This window comes from Molothrus aeneus, chromosome 3 (genome assembly GCF_037042795.1).
Source record: "Molothrus aeneus isolate 106 chromosome 3, BPBGC_Maene_1.0, whole genome shotgun sequence".
Taxonomy (NCBI): Eukaryota; Metazoa; Chordata; class Aves; order Passeriformes; family Icteridae; genus Molothrus; species Molothrus aeneus.
The window spans coordinates 664077-688900 of record NC_089648.1 but is presented as its reverse complement, the minus strand read 5'-3'; the positions used below and the strand labels follow the sequence as shown (position 1 = coordinate 688900).

General features: G+C 41.7%; 4 protein-coding genes across 8 annotated transcripts in view; 1 reads left to right on the top strand and 3 right to left on the bottom strand.

Annotated features, from left to right (window-relative positions):
* Positions 1–10159: 10159 nt before the first annotated feature.
* Positions 10160–16404, bottom strand: MKKS (MKKS centrosomal shuttling protein). Its single transcript, XM_066545995.1, has 4 exons — positions 15414–16404; positions 14757–14932; positions 13995–14105; positions 10160–13534 (listed from the first exon to the last, which is right to left on the bottom strand). Exons 1-4 carry the CDS (start codon positions 16402–16404, stop codon positions 13094–13096), a joined length of 1719 nt encoding a protein of 572 aa, XP_066402092.1. The 3' UTR covers positions 10160–13093.
* Positions 16402–16790, bottom strand: LOC136554192 (uncharacterized). The gene has a single exon (XM_066546003.1). It carries the CDS (start codon positions 16788–16790, stop codon positions 16644–16646), a length of 147 nt encoding a protein of 48 aa, XP_066402100.1. The 3' UTR covers positions 16402–16643.
* A 1641-nt stretch (positions 16791–18431) lies between these two features.
* LOC136554190 (uncharacterized) lies at positions 18432–19567 on the bottom strand. Of its 5 annotated transcripts, none has more exons than XM_066546001.1 (2): positions 19394–19567; positions 18432–18640 (listed from the first exon to the last, which is right to left on the bottom strand). In XM_066546001.1, exon 2 carries the CDS (start codon positions 18621–18623, stop codon positions 18432–18434), a length of 192 nt encoding a protein of 63 aa, XP_066402098.1. In that variant the 5' UTR covers positions 18624–18640; positions 19394–19567. The 5 variants fall into 5 exon arrangements, with proteins under 5 accessions (XP_066402098.1, XP_066402096.1, XP_066402095.1 ...); XM_066545999.1 differs by having other exon boundaries at positions 19505–19554; XM_066545998.1 differs by having other exon boundaries at positions 19457–19541.
* A 302-nt stretch (positions 19568–19869) lies between these two features.
* The window catches only part of SLX4IP (SLX4 interacting protein), a 69755-nt gene continuing 64800 nt past the window's right edge, over positions 19870–24824 (top strand). Inside the window, exons 1-3 of the mRNA XM_066545996.1 lie at positions 19870–20203; positions 20956–21089; positions 22949–22997. Of these exons, the coding sequence (XP_066402093.1) occupies positions 22971–22997 (27 nt within the window). The 5' untranslated portion in view covers positions 19870–20203; positions 20956–21089; positions 22949–22970. The remainder of the gene's footprint in view (positions 20204–20955; positions 21090–22948; positions 22998–24824) is intronic.

Here is a 24824-nt window from a genome sequence, read left to right as displayed (position 1 = left end):
TTTATTACAAGAACACTTCAGCAACAAAATATATTTTTTCCCCAGAATTTTTTCTTTTACCAAGCAGTTTATTGACTATAGCATTGAATTCTGAGAGCGTATTGAATAGTTGACTTTTGTCAATTCTGCCTTCAAGATTCCCACATTCAATTAACAAAGCTGATGGAACAAACTATCCAGGAAAAATATAAAGACACTTTTCTTCTTTTTCCAGTGAAATTCTGCTGACACAATACACTGATACAGAAAACACCAAAGACACTCAAGCACAGGATCAGCTACAGTGATAAGACACCCCAGCGCCACTGGCAGAGGAGAAGTGCACACAGAGAAAACATGCAAGAAACTGGAGAATCACAGTGCTTATTTTTTACCAGAGGAAACGATGTGTTTCTGGCTCTGTTAGGCACAAGGGAACTGAGAAAAACCAGTAGGGACAGCCTGTCAGGCAGCAGAGAGGCTGGAGCACACAGGAAGCTCAGCAAGGACAAAAGAGCCAGCACCTTCCCTTTCACAGAAGGCTCAGGACGAGCAGGAGCCTGTGCAGAGCTTCCCTGCTTGCCCTGCTCAGAGGGCACAGCAAGGAACCAAAATCTGCCAGAAGCAAGAGCGCTGCCTAGATGTGGATTGACAACAGCACAGTGACACGTGTAGCTCTAGGCCAGGCACAGAAGCATTTCTGCAGCTGAGTCACAGCACCAGGGAGCTGTGAGTGGGTGTGAAGCAGTTAGAAAACCACAAGCCTACCACGGGATGACTGTCAGAGATGACTAGTGGTTTTTGCTTTGAACCAGTCTGTGAGGAGTGCAGATAGCTGAATGCTGCTGTTTCTTTTACAAAGATAATGGCTGGAGCCTTCTGGAGATTGTGCCCCTTTGGCTGTAAAGTCACAGTCACTTTACCTGTGAAATACAGGAGGTCAAAATGACTCATTATGAGATGACTTAGAGTTCACGACCAGCTGCTGCCTTTGTGATCAGCATGCAAATATAGAAGTGTTGAAACACGGTAACAAGCACCTATTGAAGCGAGGAATTATGGAAACACACAATTTAACACAGAGAACAAACGATGGGTTACATGAGGAGGGTTGCTGTCCAGACTGGAGAAGGCTCCAAGCAGACCTTACAGTGGCATTTCAGTACTTATAGGGCAACTACAAGAGAGCTGGAGAGAGACTTTGACAAGGACATGGAGTGATAGGACAAGGAGGAATAGCTTCCAAGTGACAGAGAATAGGTTTAGATTTAGATGTTAGGAAGAAATTCTTTACTGTGAGGGTGGTGAGACACTGGAACAGGTTGCCTAGAAAAAGTTGTGGATGTACCCCATCCCTGAAAACATTCCAGACCAAGTGGGAAGGAGTTCTTGAGCAACCTGATCGAGTGGGTGGCATCCCACAGCAGGGGGCTCAGAAGCAGATGAGCTTTAAGGCCCCTCCAACCTGATTCTATTTTCTGACTTGCTTGAGCCAGGAGTAGTCGGATGCTGCATGTTATATGGCACTGCTCCAAGGCTGGGTTATTGTCCTGCATATGATAGAAGCATTGAACACTCACAGAATGGTTTGGGTTGGAAGGGACCTCAGAGACCATCTGATTCCATCTCCCCTGCCATGGGTAGAGGCATCTTCCACTAAACCAGGATGCTCAGAGTCCCATCCAACCTGTCCTTGATACAAAACTTTGAGTGAAAGAAATAGCACCTGCCATCCAAAAGCAGTAGATTCACCTGACCTTAGGAAAAAAAGATGGAACTCATCCCGCCCTGTCATTATGGAAAGAGCTATTTGCATTCATACTGGACAGACCAGTGGAGTGCATTTCTATCTTCTCTGCTTTTAAAATCATCAGAAATCCATGCTTTTTGGGTACATCTCAGAAAAACATCTGGATACACTGTGCATGACTTCATATATTACTTTTACCTTTTCAGGCAAAAAACCCAACAGACTAGACATTTCATGAAATGTTTTCCATCAGGACTTGCTTGAGATGAGATTTGTTGAAACATATGGCATAACAGTACCTCCTAAACAGAGGTATTTATTAAAGAAAACAGTTATAAATAGAGCTCCAAATAAACAGCTTTCAGTAAGACAAGCTCTCCAGCTTTACCTCCCTTTGTTTATCCAGGCTAGATCTTCCTTGGAGCACTGTGTGCCACACAGACAGCCAACAGCTGAATATTAGTGCAAAATATAACAGCGTCATTATGGTTTGCTTAAAACCAACTTTATACTGCTCTGGCTCTTCTTTTCCAAAAACAGTCCTTGGCCAAAACAAACCAGCAAAGCAAAAAAGCTCACTAAGAACAGAATTGTTTATTCCAAAGAAGATAACTAGGAAGGCTGAGGAGAGGCTGACTGCTGGCATGGAAAATGGCTCAAAGACATCTGTTGAACAGCTGACCCACACCCACTACACAATGCACTGAAACATCTACAAATGAGCTACTGAAACCCCCAGTTCATATCTCAGTATTGTTTTAGTGCATTAAAGGGTTTTGAGTTAAACTGTTGGAGCTCAGCAATGAAAGCACAGGGACAGGCAGAGCACTGGGGGTGCTGACCTCTTTGGTCTCACTATTCCCACCCACCAGCCAGAACTAAAATATTTAGAGAACCCAAGTTCAACAGCCATGTTCCGTACATTTAATATTACCAACATAAGCAACACTGAAGTGTTTCACTGGTGCATTGGGATTAAGGGAGAAACACTGCTAAGGCCCAAGCTGCTCTGGAAACAGGTATGTGCAGTACCACGAGAAATGTAAAATGCACATTTGCAACCCAACTCTACCAACATTCCAAATTTTACAAGCACTTTGTACAAATTAAACTGAAGGATTGAGACTGAGGTGCTTGCCTTGCCACAGCAGTCTGCCTGCAGTCCCATGACAGCATTGCAGCAAGGCAGAGTAATTGATGACTTAGCTTTATCATAGCAACCAAATTCTTCAATTTTTTTTTTTTTTTAATTATTCTTCTAAAACCAGATAGGCTTTGGAAGGATTGAACACCTGCCACTTTCTCTGTCCTTCACTTATTGCCCATCTGCAGCTGACAGAAGTGTTAAAGGATACAAATAGCAGAGGGAAGAAAAGCAGAGCAGCAAATCTTTTCTTTGATTTGCATAGTTTCTTCAGGCATAAATTCAGCAAAAAACACAGATTTTCTCTCTAATGGTTTCCCTAGTCTAACAATTTGCAAAAGAAGCTAAGTCTAGAAGAATGGAATCTCTCATCCTTGATATCAAGGGCATCTCAAAGGTTTCAACTTTTAATGCAGCATGGACTTGAGCATTAACTTCACACACAGGTATGGGAGAGCTATGATATAAAGCTGCCAAATCCCAAACGCCCAGATCAAACACACACTCTTTAATTCATAAGGATGTGGATGTAAAGTAGAAGAATTCAGGCCCTCTGTACGCACGATGTGAGTTTAGGACTCAAGAGACAAAAGATCAAATACCACCTCTTCCTACCTAAGGTGTGACCTACAGCATCCTAAATTAGGCTTCCTTTTCTAACCCAATGGGAAGCCACATCTCCCTACCCTTGCTCTGGTGTAGGGATTATCTAAGTGAGCCTCACTGGGCCCCTCTTCTTTTATATGCAGGCAGTTCTGACTGAAGAATTTTTTTTGTTTCCTTTTTTTTTAATAAAACCCAGAAATAAACATGTATTTCTTCCTCTCAAAAGGCTCAGGTTCAGCTTGTGGTCTCTCACCACTGGCACTTCCATTAAGAATGACTCAGGCTGCTCCTGGCACAGAGCTCACTACTCCACCACAAGTCATTTGTCCAGCCTACACTGTGCTTGGCAGTTGTATTTTTTAATCTGTGTTTTGCCTGCTTGTAACATGTAACACTGCATGCTTGTAACTCACTGCATTGGTTCATTCAGAGCAATGGGACCATCTACACATCAGGAACATAAATCACTTTAAATATTTTCTGTTGCAGAATAACCTCAGTCTGGAGCACATCCACTACGAAGTAAGTGCCCTGGTAACTTCAACTGTAAACCTCTTTTTTATTCTTAAATAATTGGTATTATGACTTACCATCTGATGCTGGGGGCTCTGAAGAGATGGCATTGAGCCTGGGTGGGCAAAACACAGGCACCTAGAGAACTCAAGAACAGGACAGGCACATCTTGCTTTCCCTGCTTTCATGCAATAAATCTCTCTGGCTCTCCAGCTCAGCCCTCTGCCCTGTCCCCAACACAGATAAACGTGACCTCCATGATCTCATATTGTTCATACAAAAACAGAGACTGAAACTCTGCCACTGAAGTGTGACCCAGGGGCTCACAGACAGTCCATATATACACTTTTGGATCTCATCTTGCCATGCCAGTAATTCACCATGGCTTTTAGGCACTGCTCTTAAAACTCACACAAAAATGCTCAGCCCTAGACATGCTCCTTCATGAGCTGAAATCTCAGTTCAGCACTGTTTTGTCCTCTTCTTTTCTTCTGAGCCAGCGTTTAGTTCCTCCAAATAAAGACAAAGCTAAAGACACCCACATTTACGCATTACTGAGAAATCACCCAATGAGTGCCGATTAAAACTGACAATCCAGATGCAGCCTGACCCAGAAGTCCCTAAATTGCTGATTGCTAGAAGCTAAAAGAGCTGTCCAGGAGAGTTCTTGCTGTTCTTCCCTCAGCACTTAAAAGGCCACTGTAGAGAATGAAGATAATTGTATCTCAGCTGAGAGTGTGCTCACCTTGTGTCTCATCATCGCTCGTACCTTTTGAGGGCAGAGAAAATGGTCCTTTTGGTCTGTATCTTACTTAGTTCTTCCTGGATTCAAACAGTGTCAAGAAACAGACCAAATTTTCAACATGGTGATGAGAAAATGACACCTTTTCATATCCCAGAACCAAAAGAGAAACAGACATTTCTAGGATCTGGCCCAAATTTTGAATATTCCATTTTTTAAAGATTGGAATAAAAATCAGATTCTCATGTTTTCTTACCTTACAAGTCACTGTACTCCTACCATTTCAAGAAAAGGAGGCAAAAAAATGCTTAACACAAACAATCACAATAAAAACAAGCACACTATTCTTTGAAAAAGACAGAATTTCATCCATTCCAGCTCCTCCAAGCTAAGCTGAGTACTCAGCACTATGACAACAACCTCCTGGCACACTGTTCAGGGCCAAGAGAAAGCAGGGAGTGCTCGTGCAGTCTCTGGGAAGGCAGCAGATCCCACTCTCACCATCTGGCTGGGGCCCTCTGCAAGGCAGGCACTTCCCATGCAGCATCTCCAGGCTCTCCCTTCGAGCTGGGCAGGCAGAGCACGGCCTGCCTCACTCCAACAACCCCCAGAACCACGCAGACCTTCAAACTCATCGCACCAGAACCTGCTGCGGAGGGAATTTCATCAACTCTGCTCATTACCAACGTGTCCCTGAGCATTCTGCCAGGAACAGGCTGAAGCACAGCATTTCTGCTCCTGGCTGTTTCATTATGGCACAAGTTCTCAGCTAAGTGACTTGTCCCTAACAGAGACAAACATCCTGTTCAGCTGGAACTTCCTTGATAGCCAGAGCACCAGGCAGGGACAGTCTTTTGTTCCTGTGACAGCTAGTGAGAGCATGCCTGGCTAGGAATTTGGATAAATTCTTGATTAAACATTAATGATCACAAGTGACAAGCATGTGGGACAGAGTTGGCCCAACTTTATGGGGTAAAGTTCAAGCTTGTATATTCAATAAACTGATTTTTTTGTCCAGGTATTCTTCCTACTACACACACAGTTATGACCATGGTGTCCTTGCCAAACAGCTCTATGTTTTTTCTACCTGAAAACATCAATCTAATTCTCTATTCAGGCAGCCTTACTACACGATTATGATACAATTGAGTGTTTTCTTTCCACCCTATAGAGAAATAATCTCTTGGCCTGTGGCTCCAAATCCACTCTCCTCTGTGTTTCATGGCTGTTTTTAAACTGTATTTGTTACAGCTATGGAATTGATTTTGTGCCTTACAACTACTGCTGGCTTTGCCAGTCACTACACACGGTCACACTTAGGCTGGCAAATATTCTTTATCTGAAGCTGTAAATATAGATAAGTATTTTGAGTCCTTTAATATCACCTGCCTGGCACCCTGCAGCAATGCTAGGTATGACCAAAGCATCATAGCAAATAAATCCCTATTTCCCAATACTGCAAGTCATCCTTGTATTGTATGTGGTATGCACATTCAAGAGACATTTCATATTAACCTGTTACAAAGATAACTATCTGCAGCACTTTTTACTACCCAAAGTTTCAAGCAAAATGTCTGTCAGCAAAATGGAAACTCACCTCTGCATTTTTGCAGAAGTATAACCATTCCTTTTTCCCCTAAAATGCATTTTGATATCATAAAACTTTTTTTTCTTTTCTTCCTCTGATGTAAAAACAACTAACTTCCTTTCTCTACAGGCACTAGATTCAGACAGATGTAGCTCTGGATGACTTTATGCCCACAAGTCATAGTTTTAAGCAACTAGAAGTACACTATGACACAGAAATAATCTTGCTTTCTACTCTAGTGTCTTTAGGGCCAGTAGCAGTGGAGGTTTTCGATCCCCTTCCAGTGTGCAAACCCAAGCAAAACCACATTTTTAAGATTGTGGATGTTTATGTTTCTTTTTGCGTTCAGGAGACATGCCACCTTGCCATGAGATTTTTGCTAACACGTAGTACACATAAAAACTTACACAGTACACTTACAAAGTACACATAAAATATTATAGTACACATAAAAACTTACATAGTACACTTTGGTAACACATAGTACATATAAAGTCATACAAGATGTGCCTGCTTCAATCAGCACTACTTCCAGAAACTTGAAACTTTCATTCTGGGCTCCTACATGAATTTTGTATAAATTTAGCAATTATTATGACCAAAGTATGAACACTGAAACAAAGTGCTCCTTCAGACTGTTTGCTGTCATTTGCTTAAAATATACTTAATTACAATACAATCTTAAAACTCTTTGATCAGTTCAGCCATGCAACTGCACATTCCTCTCAGTTAACAGAGAACCCCACTGCCTTAAACACACACCGTGCATAAGGTGTGCATTGCTGCTCACTGCCCACAGCTCTTCCCAAACTGGCTTCACCCCACGTCAACACACTCAGCTCCCAATGGAGAGAGCCCAGAAACACAGCGTTTCTCTGGTATCTACCCCAGGAATCATCAGTTAATCTCAGAAATTCTGCAATGTGTTCCATCTATTCCTCAACACATGATATTAAACCTAAGCAATAATGCCATGCATGAGTTATTCTTGCAGTGAGGCAAATCCTTCTCTGGGAGCCCAACTAAAAACTGGAGTGACATCTGCTGTTGTGCATGCAGTTTTAGAAAGATTTTTCATTTAGCAGCTATTTTGATTAAATAGACACAACACATCTTCTTATACACCTAAAACCAGGACATGTGCACTCACAGTCCCCTCAGAATTCTGCTCTTCTGGGACACACTCATACAAAGAACTCCTTGAAGAGGTTTTACATTCACAAAGACATCAAGTGCATACTGCTTTTATAAATTTTATTTTATGCCATATTTCAGTACCCAAAGGAGGGTTTTGCACAGCAGTTTTTGTTATTAGAAATCTAAACTAATTTCTCTGCTGCTTTGCTTTGGGGATGAGTTCTTTATTTGGAAAGAAAAAAAAAAGAGGAGACTGGATTATTCAATAAAGGGTTCAGGTATTCCACTTTCTTAGCATTTTGTATTATATTCTTCTACCTAGTTAGTTTCAAAGGTAAGAAACAGCAAGGGCATCTTCAGCTGTCAGAGCTATTACCCAAATAACCTTGTTTCAGCTGAAAAAAACTTTCAATTAGAAATGTTCCCAGCTGCAGAACATTAATACATCTGACTGGCCAGACCAAACAATTTATGGAACAAAACAGAATAATTTATAGACAAATTCACAATTACAAGTAAAGCACCCTGACAGGACAGTTCAAAACCTGATTCAGCAAAGATATCTGGGTCAAACACAAACAATGGAAGGTCAGTGCAATGCTGATCACAACTACATGACACTTCAGTGGTGCAAGGACAGGCAGCTTCAGGACATGCTTCCCAGGATCATGATTTTAAATATCCAAAAAGAACACAAGTAAAAACTGAAAATTTAATTTTCTTTTCCTCACTTCTGCTGGCAATCCCAAAGAAGAAACACAGCATACCAGGGGTAAGGTATGCAAAACCAAGTGAAGAATTTTCCTACCTTCATTAGTTAGTGAAAAAATATTTCATTGCTTAAAAATGAAGCAATGGAAAGCAGAAAAAGAGGAAAAGAGCTGGCATCAACAGGCAGCCATGTCACACAACTACTTGCTTAGCAGGCACAGTGCTGGTGCAGAGAAAATGTAAAAGTAAGTAAATTAAAACTCACTTTTTGGAGTCACCCTGTGGACTGCAGTTCATGTGATGATGGAGGGGCCGTGGGTCAATCCTGTCTCTCTCCCATGCTCCTGCCCTCAGGCCCTGCTGAGGAGCCTTCATGGCTGTGGGTAGGTGGTTGTACGGTGGGAGCTCCCTCATGAAGTGCTGCTGGGCCTTTCCCCTTTTCAAAGCCCCTGGGAAGCGATCTCGCCTTGCCAGAAAGTGCCCAAATCCCCAAAGCTCCCCAGTCCTCCAGCACACCATCCACCCTTGCTTCTCCACAGGTGGGATTGATCTCTGAGGGGAGCAGGGCAGTCTGTCACAGCTGCCCTGCATAACCGCCATCAGGAACCATCGGCTTCAAACCACCCTTGGCAAAGGGGACCCAGGATTTTCTTTGTCTGTACCTTTTCTGAGGTCAGATCTCCAGGGTGCCTGTCCCTCCTGAAGCACTCACTGCACAAGGAAAAACCCCATTTTCCCTGCACCTTTCCCAGGACTGGGCTTTGTTGAGAGCCCTAGTGATTTCCAGGTTTCATTAAACGCAGCGATTTTTCTGCACCCTCCAGCAGCCGTCGTGAGGGCTCTCAAAATGGCGCCCGTGAGGCACCTCAGGAGCCCTGTGGGGAGCACCTGGCTCCAGCAGCTGCCCTGCACCTGCAGTGGCTCCCCTTAAACACATCTAAAAAATGGGCAAAATGCCACTTGGCAGCGAGGAATTTAGGGCAGAAGAGTGGGAAACACAGCAGGAGAGCCTTATCTGGACCCAGGAGGTTTTTCATCCCATTTTCTCCCTCTGTTGAGCTGAGGCGTCAGCAAGTGGCTGGGCAGGTACGTGGCAGGTGCGTGCCAGGAGGAATATTAATTACACAGTAATAAATGAGGGTGAAATAGTTTTGCTTCTGGCTCTTAAATAAGTCACAAAGTCTTCCAAGAACTGAAGGTACCACAGTTCTACAATTCCCTGGAAAAACCATTTAGCCATTGCCCGAGAGCACCATCCATCAATCAGCAGGGCCTGCACAGCCCACACGCAAACGGTGACTCAGGGTCCTTCAGAGTCATTGTCGCAGATTAGGGAACTCTGTTTTCCCCAAACCTCACAGGTTTTTTATCAGGGATAACATATCAGTCCACCAATGTCATAAAGCCTTAAAGAGACTAAATATAATGGTTTATAAAAAGAGGGTTACCAATCAGGTATAGCTGTTGACATTGCAGTGCTGCCACACAAACGCTTAGCAGACATCATGTAATATTATTAGGAAAAAGAAAAAAACAAAACAAAACAAAAAAAAAAGCAGCTAGTATTTAATGTGTACTTAATGTGTACCTGAAGAGAGCTGATGTTCTCCAGACAAAAAATAACAAGGACACTAGTAATCAGTTTCCAGAAGGCAGACACAAACAGCTGGGGCCTTCCAGGCACTTGATAAAAGCTCGAATAAAAGCTTTTCATGTGCAAGCAGATTTAAAAGCTCAAGTTTATAAAGATGTTTGCAGTAAGGTGTGAAAATAAAATGTGTTTAATGATTAGGTCAAGCAGCCCAATCCTGGAACCTGTTCTGCACTTAATTTTACTGGTGCCTGAAATAATGACATGGTGGCTCTACTTACAAACACTGTAACTACACTTCTGCTTCCAGCATAGAGAATTAATTTGTATATGCTTTTGAGCTTATGATGTGCAAGACTAATTTAAACCAGGCAATGCATACAGACAAAAAGCAAAGGTATTTCTTAACTGAGAATTTAATATCACAGTGTTACTGGTCAAAAAGTTATTTATTAGTACTGTGCAACTTGTCCCTGCTGACAAACATAGAAATGACTTGTATTTACAATAACGGATAAAAGCTACTAATATTCTAGAAGTACCCATTGTAATATGGCTTCTCAAAAAGTCTGACTGGCAGATTGTAAGCATGCTGGAGGCAGTCCCTTTGCAATAAAGTCAGACTGTTTCTGCATCTTCAGAACAGCAGTAAATGCAGATCCAGTTAAAGTTCTTCCTATGACATGACTCAAAGATATTGATTTTTCTGAGATTGAAGAGTGTAATACTTACATGACTCAGATCTCATGGCACTGCTGAAAATGTGATATATACCACATTTTGCTAACCAGCACAGCAAAATAAGGGCACAAGTAAAACTCAAGAGTACAGGTTTTGGGTAAGGTGTGAATTGTTTTGTACAAGCTCTGCTGTGCCTGTGATATTCCAAGCACTATTTTCCTTACAAGCTTTGACAGCAATCAATACCCTCCTTACTGGGACAGATCTAACACTGTAGCGGCTGCTCAGCCTAAAAAACCCCAAACACTTGAATAAAAAAATTAAAAAAAAAATTTAAACCAACAAACCAGTGTTATGCCACCAATATAGTAAGGTGAAGCTTCCCAAAGTCACAAACCTGTTTCTAGCCTGTCTTCAAGGATTAGCATCACACAAACATTCACTCTGAACAGCAGAGCACAGACTCTGAAGACATGATACAGTAAGGATTGCTGATATGTCTGACATCGCTGATCTTGAATTCCAACCAAATGCCAAGGGGAACAGGAATAAAACCAGAGTGGCTTCTCAGAGGCATTACGGCATATTTCATTCTGTCAACTTTGAAACACACAGGGAAACCCAACCATTTTTGCACCCAAATTTTATTAGAAAACATCAAGTTCAAAAGTTACTTTATGTTGCTGTTAGATTGAGTCAAAATTCTTTTCACTTGGATTTTAAAAACTATCCAAAGTACTCCTCCTATGTTACCCCTCAAAGATGAGACCACACTAAACACTAAAGGTTCAAGCCTACTGTAGTACAACTGAGAACTGAACCTATACTGTCCATAAACAGCAGAGCAAGCTGCTTATTTATCCTTTTTAGTTATAGCAGGAGGCAAAAATTCATTGTTATTAAAGTTACCTATATATGAAAAAATCTTTAGTTCAGGTATAAATGATTTTTAGCTACTTAGCAAAAATAAAATTTAATTTTTTCAGCTTTTTACTCTGTGACTTTCTTTTTGGGGGAGAATAAAAACCATTGTCAGCTCTGATTCAAGACCTGTGATTCGACCTTCAGATACCAAGACAAAAGAACATTCACAACTGCTTCTGCTTGAATATTGTCTTAATTTTCACTTCACAGCTGTAGTCACTAAACTCAACATTTTCCACACTGCATAACAAGCTGCTATTATAGGAAGTCAAATAGTATAATTCAGCACTCTGGGTCGGAGAGTCATAATTAGATGAAGTACTACCAAGATTCTTCTGTGCCTTAAAATGTGCACCATCATTTCACTTCATTATTCCTGTTGTTTTCATATAGTTCACAGCATATGGGAGGATCAAGATATGAAAGCAGCCTTATTAGCTTTCAAACCAGCCTTCAGCAGCCTCCATTCTCAACCCTTGTAACATTCTTGCACAAGTCCCCAAAGTAAGCCTTACAGCACTGAAGCAATCATTTCAGGTCATAAAAAGATAAAGAACTTTAAATAACTCTTTTTTTTTTCCCAGGGAGAAAATGATTACTTATGTTCTCAAAATTAAAAGAACTTTGTACAAAAGGCCTGGAAAGATCAGGTTTTAATTACATATTTCAAAACTGAGTTATATATAACAATTCTACTGCTTATATGCAGTAAATAAATATATTAAAATCTAAAGCGAGCAGGAAAAAAATAAGCAGACTATACGACAACTGACTCGGATGTTTTCTGGAAATGCACCATGCATGATTTGTCCCTTGTGGCTGAAGACAAAGAGGGAGAAGAAAAGTGGCAAAGAAAATGAGCTTAAGAAAATGTAGCACCCTTTTTGATCTTGCATGCAAGCTGAGAATGAGAAAAAGTTTTGATCATTCAGTCTACAGTCTTATTTAAAGATCAAAACAAGTCTGAGCAGCTTAAAGCCTTACTTCATTAAAAGAAGCCATGCACAGTCAAAGAGTTAATTGAATGGTAAGTGGGACATTCTTGCAGCTTTGCTTGAATGATAGAAACTTCATTATAGACTGCCCTGTATTCCACAGAAGATAATCAAGGTCCACGTACAAAAGTTTTTTCCACCCAGTCTGTCATTTCTTTTCAAATCTTCTATTACCTACCTGCTACCTTAAGAGCTACAGGTTGAGTTTTTATAACTTGCTAAATAAATTACATATATGAATTTAAATCTTTCACCATTTAGAAATAGAAACTGCATGTATATATGGTATATGGTGACAAAAACTTCAGGACAAAATTCAAAACAAGTGGCTCAAGGTATCTGCTAAGTTTTTTTTTACCTACAAAATTAAAAATACCAGTGATTCAAGTCTCTTTAGATGTGTAAAGCTTTTGCTGAGACTGTATAAATCCTAATACATAACATAGTTTCTCAGCAAGTGAATCCATTTTTCCCATTCCTTTGAAGATGCCACAGAGCTAACCAACATCCAAAACTTTCCTTAATGCAGAGGGAACAGGTTGAACATTTGAAAATGCTTGAGAGCACAGCAGATTAACAATGAGAAGAGTATTCAATGACCAGCTGTTGAATTTAAAATTTCTGTCTGCTGTCCACCCTCTAACCCATTCAAATATTTTAACACATTATACATTAGCCTGCCTTCAATTCAGTGTTGTCTTGCTAAACAACACAAATCACATTAGATCAGAGCTAATTTTGATCTTCAATTATGTATGAGAGATCCAAAATCAGGTTGGCTGTCTCCAGAGCTACTTGCAGGCCACTGCACTTGGCAGCAAAGCAATCCAGGACCCGGAGGTCAGCAACCTTTACTGAGGGCTCTTGAGGGCAGCCCTGCAAAACAGGAGAGCCAGACTGGCCTTGCAAACAGCTCCAGCTGAGGTCTTCTGTGCTACCACTCACCCCACAGCCACATTTTGAAACTAAACCTGACCACCTGGAGACACAGGGAGAACCTGGGGGAACAAACCAGCAGTGCCCATACACCACATCTGTCAGGACTTCTTCTCCATCGTGACTCAGAGAGCGAGCTACAGACTCCAGGGAACGGCAAAACCCCTCAGCAACCAATTGGTACTGTGTCTGAGAACAACCCAGGTCTCTGAAAGTGCTGGCAGGCAGGCTAGAACTCTAAAAAAGAAACCAGAACCAGGAAAGCAAAGTTGGAACACTGTTTCACAGAAATAATTTTAAGCATGTATCATACTGCTGCTTTTTTTTCCCCCCCAAAACAGATGGTTCAGTTCTAACTAAAAAATGTTTCATTATTATCCCACAATAGGAAAGTCAAAGTGGAGTTCTGCATGATCATCTTTCAATATAAAAACTCTACATATTTTCAACACTTAAAAACATGCAGTTACTACAACAGATACTAAATTAAGATCAACAAGTACAAACATAGTGTTAAGTTTAAAAGATATAAATAAAACTGAGTGCTTCAAATAGACTCCTTATTTTATATTGGTAGTTAGCAAAAATGCCACATAAATCTAGAAAGAGACAAGTGTTTTACTGTCGCAGTGATTCTACATAAATTCTTGTTTCTTTAGTACACTAGGCATCTTTGAAACCCTTACACCTTACGTACCTTGTGTCTTATGTATGAAGCCAGGTGAGTTTCTGTACAGCCCCCTCCTAATAATGCCAAAGGTTCCTTCACTGTTAACTGCAACACGTGTTCTGCAGTTTCACAGACACGCTGAAAATCACAGGAAATTCTTGTTAGACACACCACAATTAATAGGATTTGTCCCCATTGAAAAAAACACTGAAAATAAAATTTTCAGTAATTTCTGGTAGAGATTCCATAAAGTTGAATTACATGTGGATAAAGCTGCTGAGAGATTTCCAAGACCTTGTTCACTTAATGAGAAATTCCCTTTATTTGTCCACACTATGGAAAGGCAGAAATAAAAAGCTGCATTTTATCCTTCTTTTTTCAAAACAGGTCTATATATAAAAAGTCAATCAGTATCAATGACACTTCCAGACCAACTGTTCAATGCAAAACAATGCTTGACTATCATTGTATGTGTTGCTGCTGGCTTTTTGCTAGGTAGTTTTGATTTTAATGTTCTCATAGATCAAGTAATGAAAATGAGACTATTTACCCAGCAGTGGCCTCAAGAACAGGTGAAAGATGTACCTGTCCCTAAACAATTTCCTGTATTAAAACAGAGCCATTAAATGAACATGAGCCCTTCAAGGATTTTGAAATTCTGGAAACAAATAAACTTAATTTTTGTACTGAAAAAACTATGTTTCTAAACTCAATGTATTTCATATTTCTCAGTACTTTTCCATTAAAAACATGACTTTCCAAGAAAATATTTTGAGAAAATTTACCTACCTTCAACTCATCCCATGCTGTTTCACTCCTGTTACAGAGTATCAGGCTGCAGATAACTGTGTCCTCAGGAATTAGATGTAGAAAATGCTTTGAAGCAAAACTCTCAACACACAAATCTTTCAAGCTGCCGTAACAGCCAGGAGGCAACGAATGTATGGAAGCTATAGGCTGTGAACCTGTCAATTAAAAAAGGAGAAAACAGTATGTGGCAGCATCAGAACAGCTAGCTGATGCATTTCATAAAGCATTCACCTTTATTCCTCTTGGCTTTTTAAGTTATATACATTGTTCAATACCTGTCATTTCAATTCACAACGGAAATCACAGAAAGCAACACATTTAGAGTGCGAGACGTGGTGGCAATTTGAGATTAAAGAAAGTAACTGTTTCATTTGCCTTGAATCAAAGTTTGAAAACAAACTGGAACTGGAAATCCCTCATGCCACAAGCAGTACCACCTGTGGTATGCCACCATCAGGACCCACACAGAAGACCTAGTCACCTCGAAAAATGGTTTTTGGGCTAGAAAAGAGCAACTCTTGCTCGGTGGCTAAGGTAGAGGGAAATTAGAGACCTTCCTGTGCCATGACACCAGGCCAGCTCTCCTCACAGTGACGGCTGCAGGACGATGGCTCAGGCAGAGAACTGGCCTGTTACCTGTCACACGGCCCAGGGGCTCCATCAGGGACAGCCCAGCCCTGTCCACAGCCACGACACCCTGCTCCTTCAGGAACTGCTTCAAGGAGGGATGCATCACCTTCTGGCACACCACAAGGCCCACCTCATCCTTAACCAGCTGCTTCCCCACATTCAGCAACTGATTCAGCTCCAACACTTCCAGAGAAACTCCGTGATGGACTGCTATAGTTCCTTCCTCAGGGTTAGAGCCGTCCCCTGACATGGACACACTGAAAAGGGCAATGTTGATCATGTTTGAACCGGTCCTTTTGACAGCAAGTGGTTTTCCCAACTGGATTTCTGGCGCTTCTATCAGCAGTCCAGGAAGGACTGTAGAATCCACAACTCTTCCACCTTTCACAGGTATTACCACACACTTCCCTAAAACAGCATTAGTCTCAACGTGACGTGGAACAGTAAATATAAAAGCCTTTAAAACCAGTGAGGTGAGATGATCAACTTCAGTTTTATTAAGCATGCAAGCAGGTTTGCTTGTTAAAATGCTCCGAACCAAACAAACAAGGGTCTCAACACTGCTAAAATCCACAGACACCCGGCAACCACAGGCCTCAGATTTCAGGTGGTCCATGCACAGACTCAGAAGATGCTTGCTTATTTTAATGACAGTAAAAGGTGCAACATTCAGGCTCCTGAAATTTTCGATGAAGCCACAGCAAAGGATGGCAGTGAACAAGCCACAGTCACTGAACCGTGACACGTGGTTCCGTACAGAGGCTGTCAGGACACGCAGCACGGGCTGGCTGAGGGAAAGGTGCCCCAGGAGGGCTGAGGACTGGGAAGTGGTACAAACACAGCCCCCCACACCATTGTGGAGCTGCTTGAGTCGACCAGCAGGACCGTAGGAAGATTTTAATATCCCGCTCAGCAGAGACAGCGACTGACTCACTGCATCTCTAGTTAGCGGCTCACTAATAAATAACGGAGGCTTTTTAGCTTCAAGGCGAGACATTCTGAAGATAAGATTTTAATTCTAGCCAGAAACACATTTCATTTTTACTTGGATCTATAACTCATTGCACTTTTAAATTTTAGGAGTAGTACATCTTAATTCTTTGCAGGCAAGGATTATTATTTTCAGTGCAAAACAGTATATTTAACATTCCTGAAACTACTCATCACAGCTCTCTTAAAACGAGGCTTAAATCATGTTGCAAAATGGAAAAATAGTGACAGCAGGAAGCTATTTCATTATGGACGATCTCTTCTGGCTTCTGAATGAGATTGAGCAGACTTTTTCGCAACAAAGTTCACAAGCATGCTTCCTATATGAACACCTATAAGTGACAGTCCTGCTACAAGCAGAAAGTTCTTCCTACTCCAGGAAGTTTTCTTCATCTTTTCTGGCAACAGACACAGATGAAAACCTTCAAGCTTAGTTATACCTACAATAAAAACCAGAAAGATATTAGAATAATTGTTGGAATACTAAGTCCGAGTTCTAACAAAAAATCTTCTAAAAATATTGTATAGCTTGACCTATCTTAGTTTTCACCGGAAAAAGTCACAGAAGGACAAATACTGCATCAAAAAATCATTTAGGTTGGAAAAAACCTTTGAAGTTGAGTCCTGCTGTTACCCCAGCAGTGCCAAGCCACCACTGAACCACATCCCCAAATGCCATCTGTGCACCCATTAAACACCTCCAGGAATGGTGACACGGCCACCTCCTTGGGCAGCCTGTGCCAGTGCTTGACAACCCTTCCTGTGAAGACAGTTTTCCTAATATCCAATCTAAACCTCCCCTGGTGCAACCTGCAGCCATTTTCTCTTGTCCTAGCACTAGTCACTTGGGAGAAGAGACTGACCCCCAGCTGCCTGCAGCATCCTCCCAGGTGTTGTAGGAAACAATAATAAGGCTGCCTTGAGCCTTCTTTTCCCCAGGCTGAAGACCCCGAGCTCCCTCAGCACTGCTCACAGGAGCACTGCCCTTCTCAGGACTCATTCAGTAGCTCAGTGTCCCCCAGCAGTGCCGAGCACAGGGAACAGTCACTGTCAGCGCACGCTGGCTCACGTTCAGCTGCTGTCACAGCATTCCGAGGAATCTCTCCAGCCACTCTTCCCTATAACTCAGCATGGGGCTGCGACCCCAGTGCAGGACACAGCACTGGGCCTGTTGAACCTCCACTGGCCTATGCATTCTATAATGCTTTTTAACTGAGAAAATCTACTAATATGATTTTACTACAAACACAGAGAGTGCATCAATTATACCTGTTTATCAGTAACTTCAATTCTGACCACTGGTCTGTACTCTTACCAGCAGGTCTGTAAGTAGCAGGCTACCATCAACTTCACTGAAGTACCAAAACTACAACAATTTCCACCTGATTTTACACAAGAACAAAAGAACTCAACCAGTCAGCATTGCCTGCCAGGCAACAGAAACAGCTTTTGATGTTCAAACAACTTCAAGAAATCTGGCTCAAACAAAGGTTTCTTACTTCAAGAGGCCCACAAAGAAAGTTTTTCAGTTCTTACAACAGTAAAACTTAAGTCAATGCTTATTTACGTTTCTATGTGAACTCTACAGTATTTACACTTGTACTTCATTTTGCTTCATTCTCTGCTGTAATCACCATCCCTACTGACACAGAATATGTTAATATGTACAGTCACAATTATTTCTGGGCAATTTTAAGCCTAAAAGGACACGGTTATAGATCCAGTCTCATGAGTTTGACTGCTGTCCTGAAGTTACTGGAGCTTGTTTTAAAATGTCTTTAAGACATATAATACCCTCACTTAATTGATCTCATTATGTGGGATTTAGCAGTAGTTTTTGAGACTTATGATGCACTTTTTGGGTCCATGTACGTACAAAAAATTAATTCAGATGCAAAGGAGGATAAAACTCCAAAAGACTAAAGTTAGAACACCAAGGCTGTATGTTTGAAAATTCTCAATTAATTCATCTTCTCCCTCAAAGACACAGATACAACTAATTAGGCAACTTACCCAAAAATCAAAGTACTAATGCTATTTTTCTTTACTTTTGCGAGCGGTTTGCATCATGAATGCCAGAATTTCACGGTCTGGAGAAAAATCCTCTGTCTTCACTTGGAAAATAGGACTGGACTTCAAGTAATACCAGCCCCAGTGCACTAGCCCCAGGCTAGCTCCCATAACAATCAGAACTTTGTTGTCCTTCCAGAAGGTTTTAAGACCCATTGCAAACTGGCATCTACCTAGGTAAAGATAATTTATTATTTTAAACATATTCTAGAAATCCTTTTTTTCTTACTCTACAATAACAACACTGAACAGATGAAGCGGAATGTTAATACCTTTAATTGCAGTGCAGCAGATGACTAAAACACTAAACAAAAAGCCTTACTTTATGAACCAAAAAAAAAAATAACCTCAATTGAGACATTTTGAAATGTTAATTGCTGCATTTGCTTCGAGTTTTGGCATGCTAAATCTTAAACACAACAAAGCTTTATCTAATTACAAGCACTACTGCCCAGGTGGTAAGCATCTGAAGCCCAAAAGCAGGTTCAAAATACACCTTCCCCCTAGAGTTAATAAAATTCAATGAGTAGCTGGGCTCCTACGGCAACGCAGAACTTTGAAATTGCAGGCAAAGCAAGGTGTGAAGCTTCTGACACCACTTTACCTTTGTGCAGCTTTGCCTGACCACCTTATAGTATTCAGAAGTAGCACCATTACAAAGAGAGCAAATTAATCCTTATGTAATGAGAAACTGGAAAAAAACTACTTTTCATGGGATTTCTCACGGACACTCGTGTTTTATACCAAAATACCTCACTGCTTTGAGCGGCTACAAAGCTGTAACTCGGAGCGGAAATGCTCCCACAGCCGGCCCAGCTCCGTGCCCCTGGCAGGTGTAACCCGCCCCACCAACCACCCCTCCATCGCGCTACGGAGCCCTCACAGCCCACTCCTCCTCCTCCTCCTCCTTCCCCGGACCCAGCCACCTTGAGGCGCGGGCGGCTGAGAGGCAGCGGCGGCTGAGGGCACAGACTGCGGGCACGGCGCACCTAAGGCTTCTCCCCACCCCGGGAGCGAGCAAGCAAGGAAGGTGCTACCGAGGAACCTTCTCAGGGAGGAGAGCACTCGCCCGGCCCTCACACGTTCAAACGCGCCCCGGCAGGAAGAAGAAGCGCTGCGGGAAGCACGGCCCCGGACGTGCCGCACCGCCCCTCGCGCCCGCCATTAGCCGCGCGCAGCGTCACTAGCGGCGCGGCCCGCCTCAGGCGCTGGCGGCCATTTTGCGTGCGGGCAGCGCGGGGCGGGTGGTGGCGACGGGCGCGGCCATTTTGGGTAGGGCAGAGAAGCGGTGGGAGGCGGGCACGGCGTGGGGAGGGGTACGGCCACGGCTACTTAATGCCGCCTGGCTCTGGTGGCTGTGCCTTGGGTTCTGGCTCCGCTCTTCTCGGTCAAACATCTGAGGGGAGGCTTGGACAGCCGGAACTCTAGCGGCGGTGCTGGCCGGCTCCCACCAAGCCTGCCTCAGCCTCCGGCGCCGCCTCAGCCGCTCTGTCCCGTTCCTCACCCCGCCCAGCCTGGCCAGGCAGAAAAATACGTGTATATATCTCTGATTTTTCTTCTTTGCATACCTGCTACTGTAGACACTCCGCCTTACACCTTCGCCCAGCCGTCTGAGGCTTCCTGTGGGCGGGCAGAAGTGCCTCGGCCAAAACAAGTTCAAATAACTTTGTTCCCTGACCTCCGCTTTTCCTTAGCTCTTCTGCTTTCCTGTATTCACTTTTCCTGTATTCACTCCTGTAAGTACAAGAAACACTCCTGTGAATACAGTTATACTTCTCCTGTGTTCACTCTTCTCTCTACTCGTGTCAAGGATATCTCGTTTTATATTCATTTGTTAATGAATGGGTTTGTTTTCAATTTCGTTTATAGTTGCAGAGTTTTTGACTGTAGCCAAAAGACAAGTATTTAATGCCTGATCTTCATGCAGAAAGGAATATAATTTTTTAATTCTATAGTAATTTTTCGTTGTTAATTGCATTCAGCTGTTCCACAAAAGTTAAAAAATATAATAGTACCTGTTAGTGGCCCTCTGGTGCTCCTCAGAACCTCTCCTCCCTATAGTTCTAGGCAGTTCTGTGGTGACTGGGTCATGTTTTGGAAATTGCCTTATTGAGCGTTAAAGGTGAATGGGCAGTTCATGAATGAAGGAGTGTGAATAACAATGAGGAGAAAAGGCGCTGACTGGCTGGAAGAGTATTTTTCAAGGGCTAAGTGGAGTAATTGGCAGCAGTGGGCATAGAAATCCTGAATGGCAAATGGGAAGATTGCAGTGTGTCTTTTCAGCACTGGGGATGCTTTACTGGATGTGTGAGTAGCTGAGCATTGCACTGCTCACCCCAAGCTTAGGATCCAGTCCTGGAAACTGACCAGTGCCGGACGGAAAAGTTTTTTTATGTTGTGATAGTTCATTTCATACTACAAAAATAGTTAATATGACCTTACCCTACGGAGTTCCTTAGTGAGCATTTGTTTGTTTCTGCCGTTCCAGGTGCCCCCTCTCCCCACCCGGGGATGGGCAGTGGGTGAAGCTTGCTGCTGTATCTCCAAGTGTGTGCCAGGAGTTTTCAGTTCCTCCTCCCTCTGAGCTCTGCATTTCTCACCACAGGAAGCTGCTTTGCTAAGGTAAGATGCTGTTCATCAGCTGGCAGAGGACACCTGAGCTTGCTCTCTGGGTCACTGTGTTTTCTGGCTTCTCCTGAGTACCCACGGCTCCATTTGACTCAAATTTAGGAAAGAAGGATATTCTGCCACATTATTTTTAAAGTGTGTCTCACTCTAGCTACAGGCAACCTATGTGTTTGATTCTAAATCATATCTTCATGCACAGGTTGTATCAACATTTTAGGCCTTGGAGTACTACACATCCCACATCAGGACTTGTTTTTTGTATACACATATATATATATGTGTGTGTGTGTGTGTATATAGTCTTGTGAGGAGTTTTTCTGCCATATTTGCTTATCTTCATATGTCCTTGTGGCGCTTACTTTAGAGGTTTGCAACACAAAAAGCATTCCCTGAGACAGAATCTTGCCATCTAACAGTAGCAGTTGTAACAGATCTGTGTTTTTGGTGCTTGGTGTTTTTTTAAAACACAGGAAATGGCAAAGTATTTTGGGGCTAGTTGTTGTTCTTTTCCTGAACAATTGATGAGTAGTTTTCCTCATCTTCTGATGCCTTAGTATTGAGTATTTTTTCACCTGTGTCACTTCAGTGATTTCCCTGATGGCTCACACATAAAATATTTTCCTTTTTGTGTTCTGTGGATTTGCTTACATTTTGTCTGTCTGCTCTATTTCCTTTGTCTTATCTGTGTGGTCAGTGCAAAGAATGGGGTAGTTGGCAAACTCCCAAAGTCAGCTTACTCCCAGGAAGAGCAAACTGAACCAAAGCTAACTTTTCTTGTGCATCCTTTTCCTTTTTATGTTTTTCTTCTATTATTTTGTAAATTGTATTTGGAGGGAATTGCTGCCTGCCAGCAGTTCTCACATGAGTAGTAGCAGACATTTGCAACAGTATTATTCTGGAAAGTAAATTGCTACCAGAAAGAAATGAGTGATGCCAGGGTAACTTCAGCTGAATTTACTACATGACTGAACTGAACTGGGATGTTTCAAGTGGCCCAGAGCTCTGTTCTTTCCATTGTGTTTCTCAAAATTGCCATCAGTAAAGTTGTCAGGATTTAGTCTGAAAGCATGGAGACGGTCCCAGGGCTGTTTGGTGCAAGGGAGAATGATAGCAGCATGGCACAAGGCATGATGATATTCCAGCTTCTGTGTGCAGGACTGTTGGGGATCTTACGATTAAAATCATCTGTGCTTCACCGTTTAGTTTTAAAGTGGGTGTTTATCTTGGTTTGCACTTTTTTGAAGTCAAACAGTGATAACAACTGCATTTTGAAACATAGAAGTGTAGTGCCTGACAGAAACACATATCCCCAACCTGACTTAGGTCCTGAAATTTGACAGCTCTCTCACAGTACTTAATAAATTGAAGTATGCAATGAGAAATGTGTACACATTCCTTAGTTTTTAATGGTATCACTTAGGATCCCAAATTAAGTGATTTAGGTCCTGTTTGGGATAAGCAAGGGAGGAGGAAGTCCAAAGTTCACTTTACTTTTGTACAACCACCATAGGAGTTGGGTTATGCTGCTTTATGTGTGTAATATAAAATTTTAAATATACGTAACATGTATGGATGGATGGATACCAGGTGAGCCAAAAGCTATAGCTTCTTACTTGAAAGAGTTCTAAGTTTGTGTTTTCTGTGTTGGATGCAAAGTGCCTCCAAAGTTATGAGGTTGAATTAAAGAAACCAACACAGGTAGCTAAGTAATTGTCCTTTAAATAAGAATTTTCCTTGTTTTCTTAAAAACAGAGTGTAGGGTTTGAAGAACCGTAGTCGTGAAGGAAAGGGCCACAGATGTGAAATTCATTCTCAATTGCTATAGAGATCACTTTTAATTGGTTTTTTTATAGGACCAGCTTACACTGACCTATCATGGCATCCAACAAATTTGTCATTAAGGTAAGCAGAATGTCAAGCTTTAAAAAAAATAATAAATCTGTAATACTGCCTAGAATGTGTCTGTTGATACTAAAAGTGCATCCTTCAGGTTTCTGGTCATGGTAGCATAGCTTATATGAGCTTTTCTCTCCCTCTGGAAGCAAGCTTGGAATTGCTGCTGTATCATGGCAGAGTGTGTCTGGGGTCAGCTGAGGATTAAAAGGCTGTAACTAAAAGTGATTAGTTGTGCAGCAAGAATTAGAAACTGCATGAATTCTCAATAAAACACTGTTTTGCTACCTGAAGTAAAATTTTGGGTGGATTCTTTTCTTACTGTAATCTTGTAATGCTATTTATGTACTTCCCAGTTCTGAGGGTTCCTGGTTTAAGTTGTAGCAATGTTCTTAAAGTATTAATTTATTTGTCTCTTTTCTGCCTCTTCTTCCATTTTCAGGGATTGATTGTTTCATATGCAATAAAATGCTATTGAAGTTCATTTTGCAAACAGTCCCAGACTTTTAGTTATGAGCTGAAGAGCAAAACTTTTCAAAACATTCTGTAATAAACATAACACTTCATAATTCTACTACTGTGACTATACTAGCTAATCAATAAATAAACCTAATTGTGATTAGCACAAGATATTATTCTCTTGGAAGTGTTTTTCCAGGAGTTTTCATAACACAACAGATTTTTCTTCTGTGGGTATGCTTGGAATTTTTTGGAGGGCAACTGCAAAATCCTTCCTGAGTGATCAGGCTGTGGAAGCTGTCAAAGCTTGGTTTTGTGGGTAACCAACCTGTTTAATGAGAAGACCAAGGACTTAATTTTTTGTGTGCCGCGTGTTCTTTTCCAAGGAAAACCGCTGTCATTTAGTGGCATGTTTGCTTTATATTTTTACTGTTTAACAGGACTGTAAACTTCCGGAAGGTTAATAGTATCATGTTATTCACTGCTGCTGAGTTGATAGAGGGACTTAGAGGAGAAATATATTTGATTTTCAGCACATTTTAGCTGATACTCTGACTCTGTGCACCACTGATGTGGATAACAGCAGGAGCCAAGGCTGAAGGCATTGCTTTTCTCAGCTGAGAGCTCTTGATATCATCAATATTCATGTAAGTGCCCAATAAAAAAAAGTGATGTGAGTTGGCATGTCTTTACTCAATATAAAGCCTGCAGACTCTTGGTGTCTGACCTGCATCATTACAGCTTCATTATTCAGCAAGGATGTGTAACTGGTATTCAGCATGGACCTTGTGGTTGCTGAGTTTAGCATCCCTGACTGCCTGAGCAAGGGCTAGGTTCTCATTGAGCATGTCTGTAGGTAAGAGTACCACAGATAAAGCTTTTGAAAATGATAATGGAATACAACTTCTTCTTTCTTACAGTATCTGAGAAACGAGAGTAAGTTTTTAAGTTTTTGCATGTACCAAATGCTGAAAATTAACTTTACCTTGACCTGATTAATATTCACTTTGTGCACAGATTAACATTTTACTTGTTAGGTCACAGATTTTGTATGTCAAGTTTTGCTTCTTTAAATACACTGGATTTGTATTTCATGTGAATATTTTTTAAGACTTTGCAGCTTTCAGGTAAGTTTTGCACAGAAGATGTCCATGCAATAGATTCTTCATTAAAAACTATTTCCTGCTTGTCACTGCAGGCAGAGTACAGAGAATACTCTAGTCTTTATTTTAGATTCCTTGTGTTTAAAGCTGATGGGAGTATTTTACTGAGTCTGCAAATGTTCAGGACGGCTGTGTTGGAGCAAGTCCACAGGAGGGACATGAAGATGGAGCCTCTCCCCTGTGAGGAAAGGCTGAGAGAATTGGGGTTGTTCAG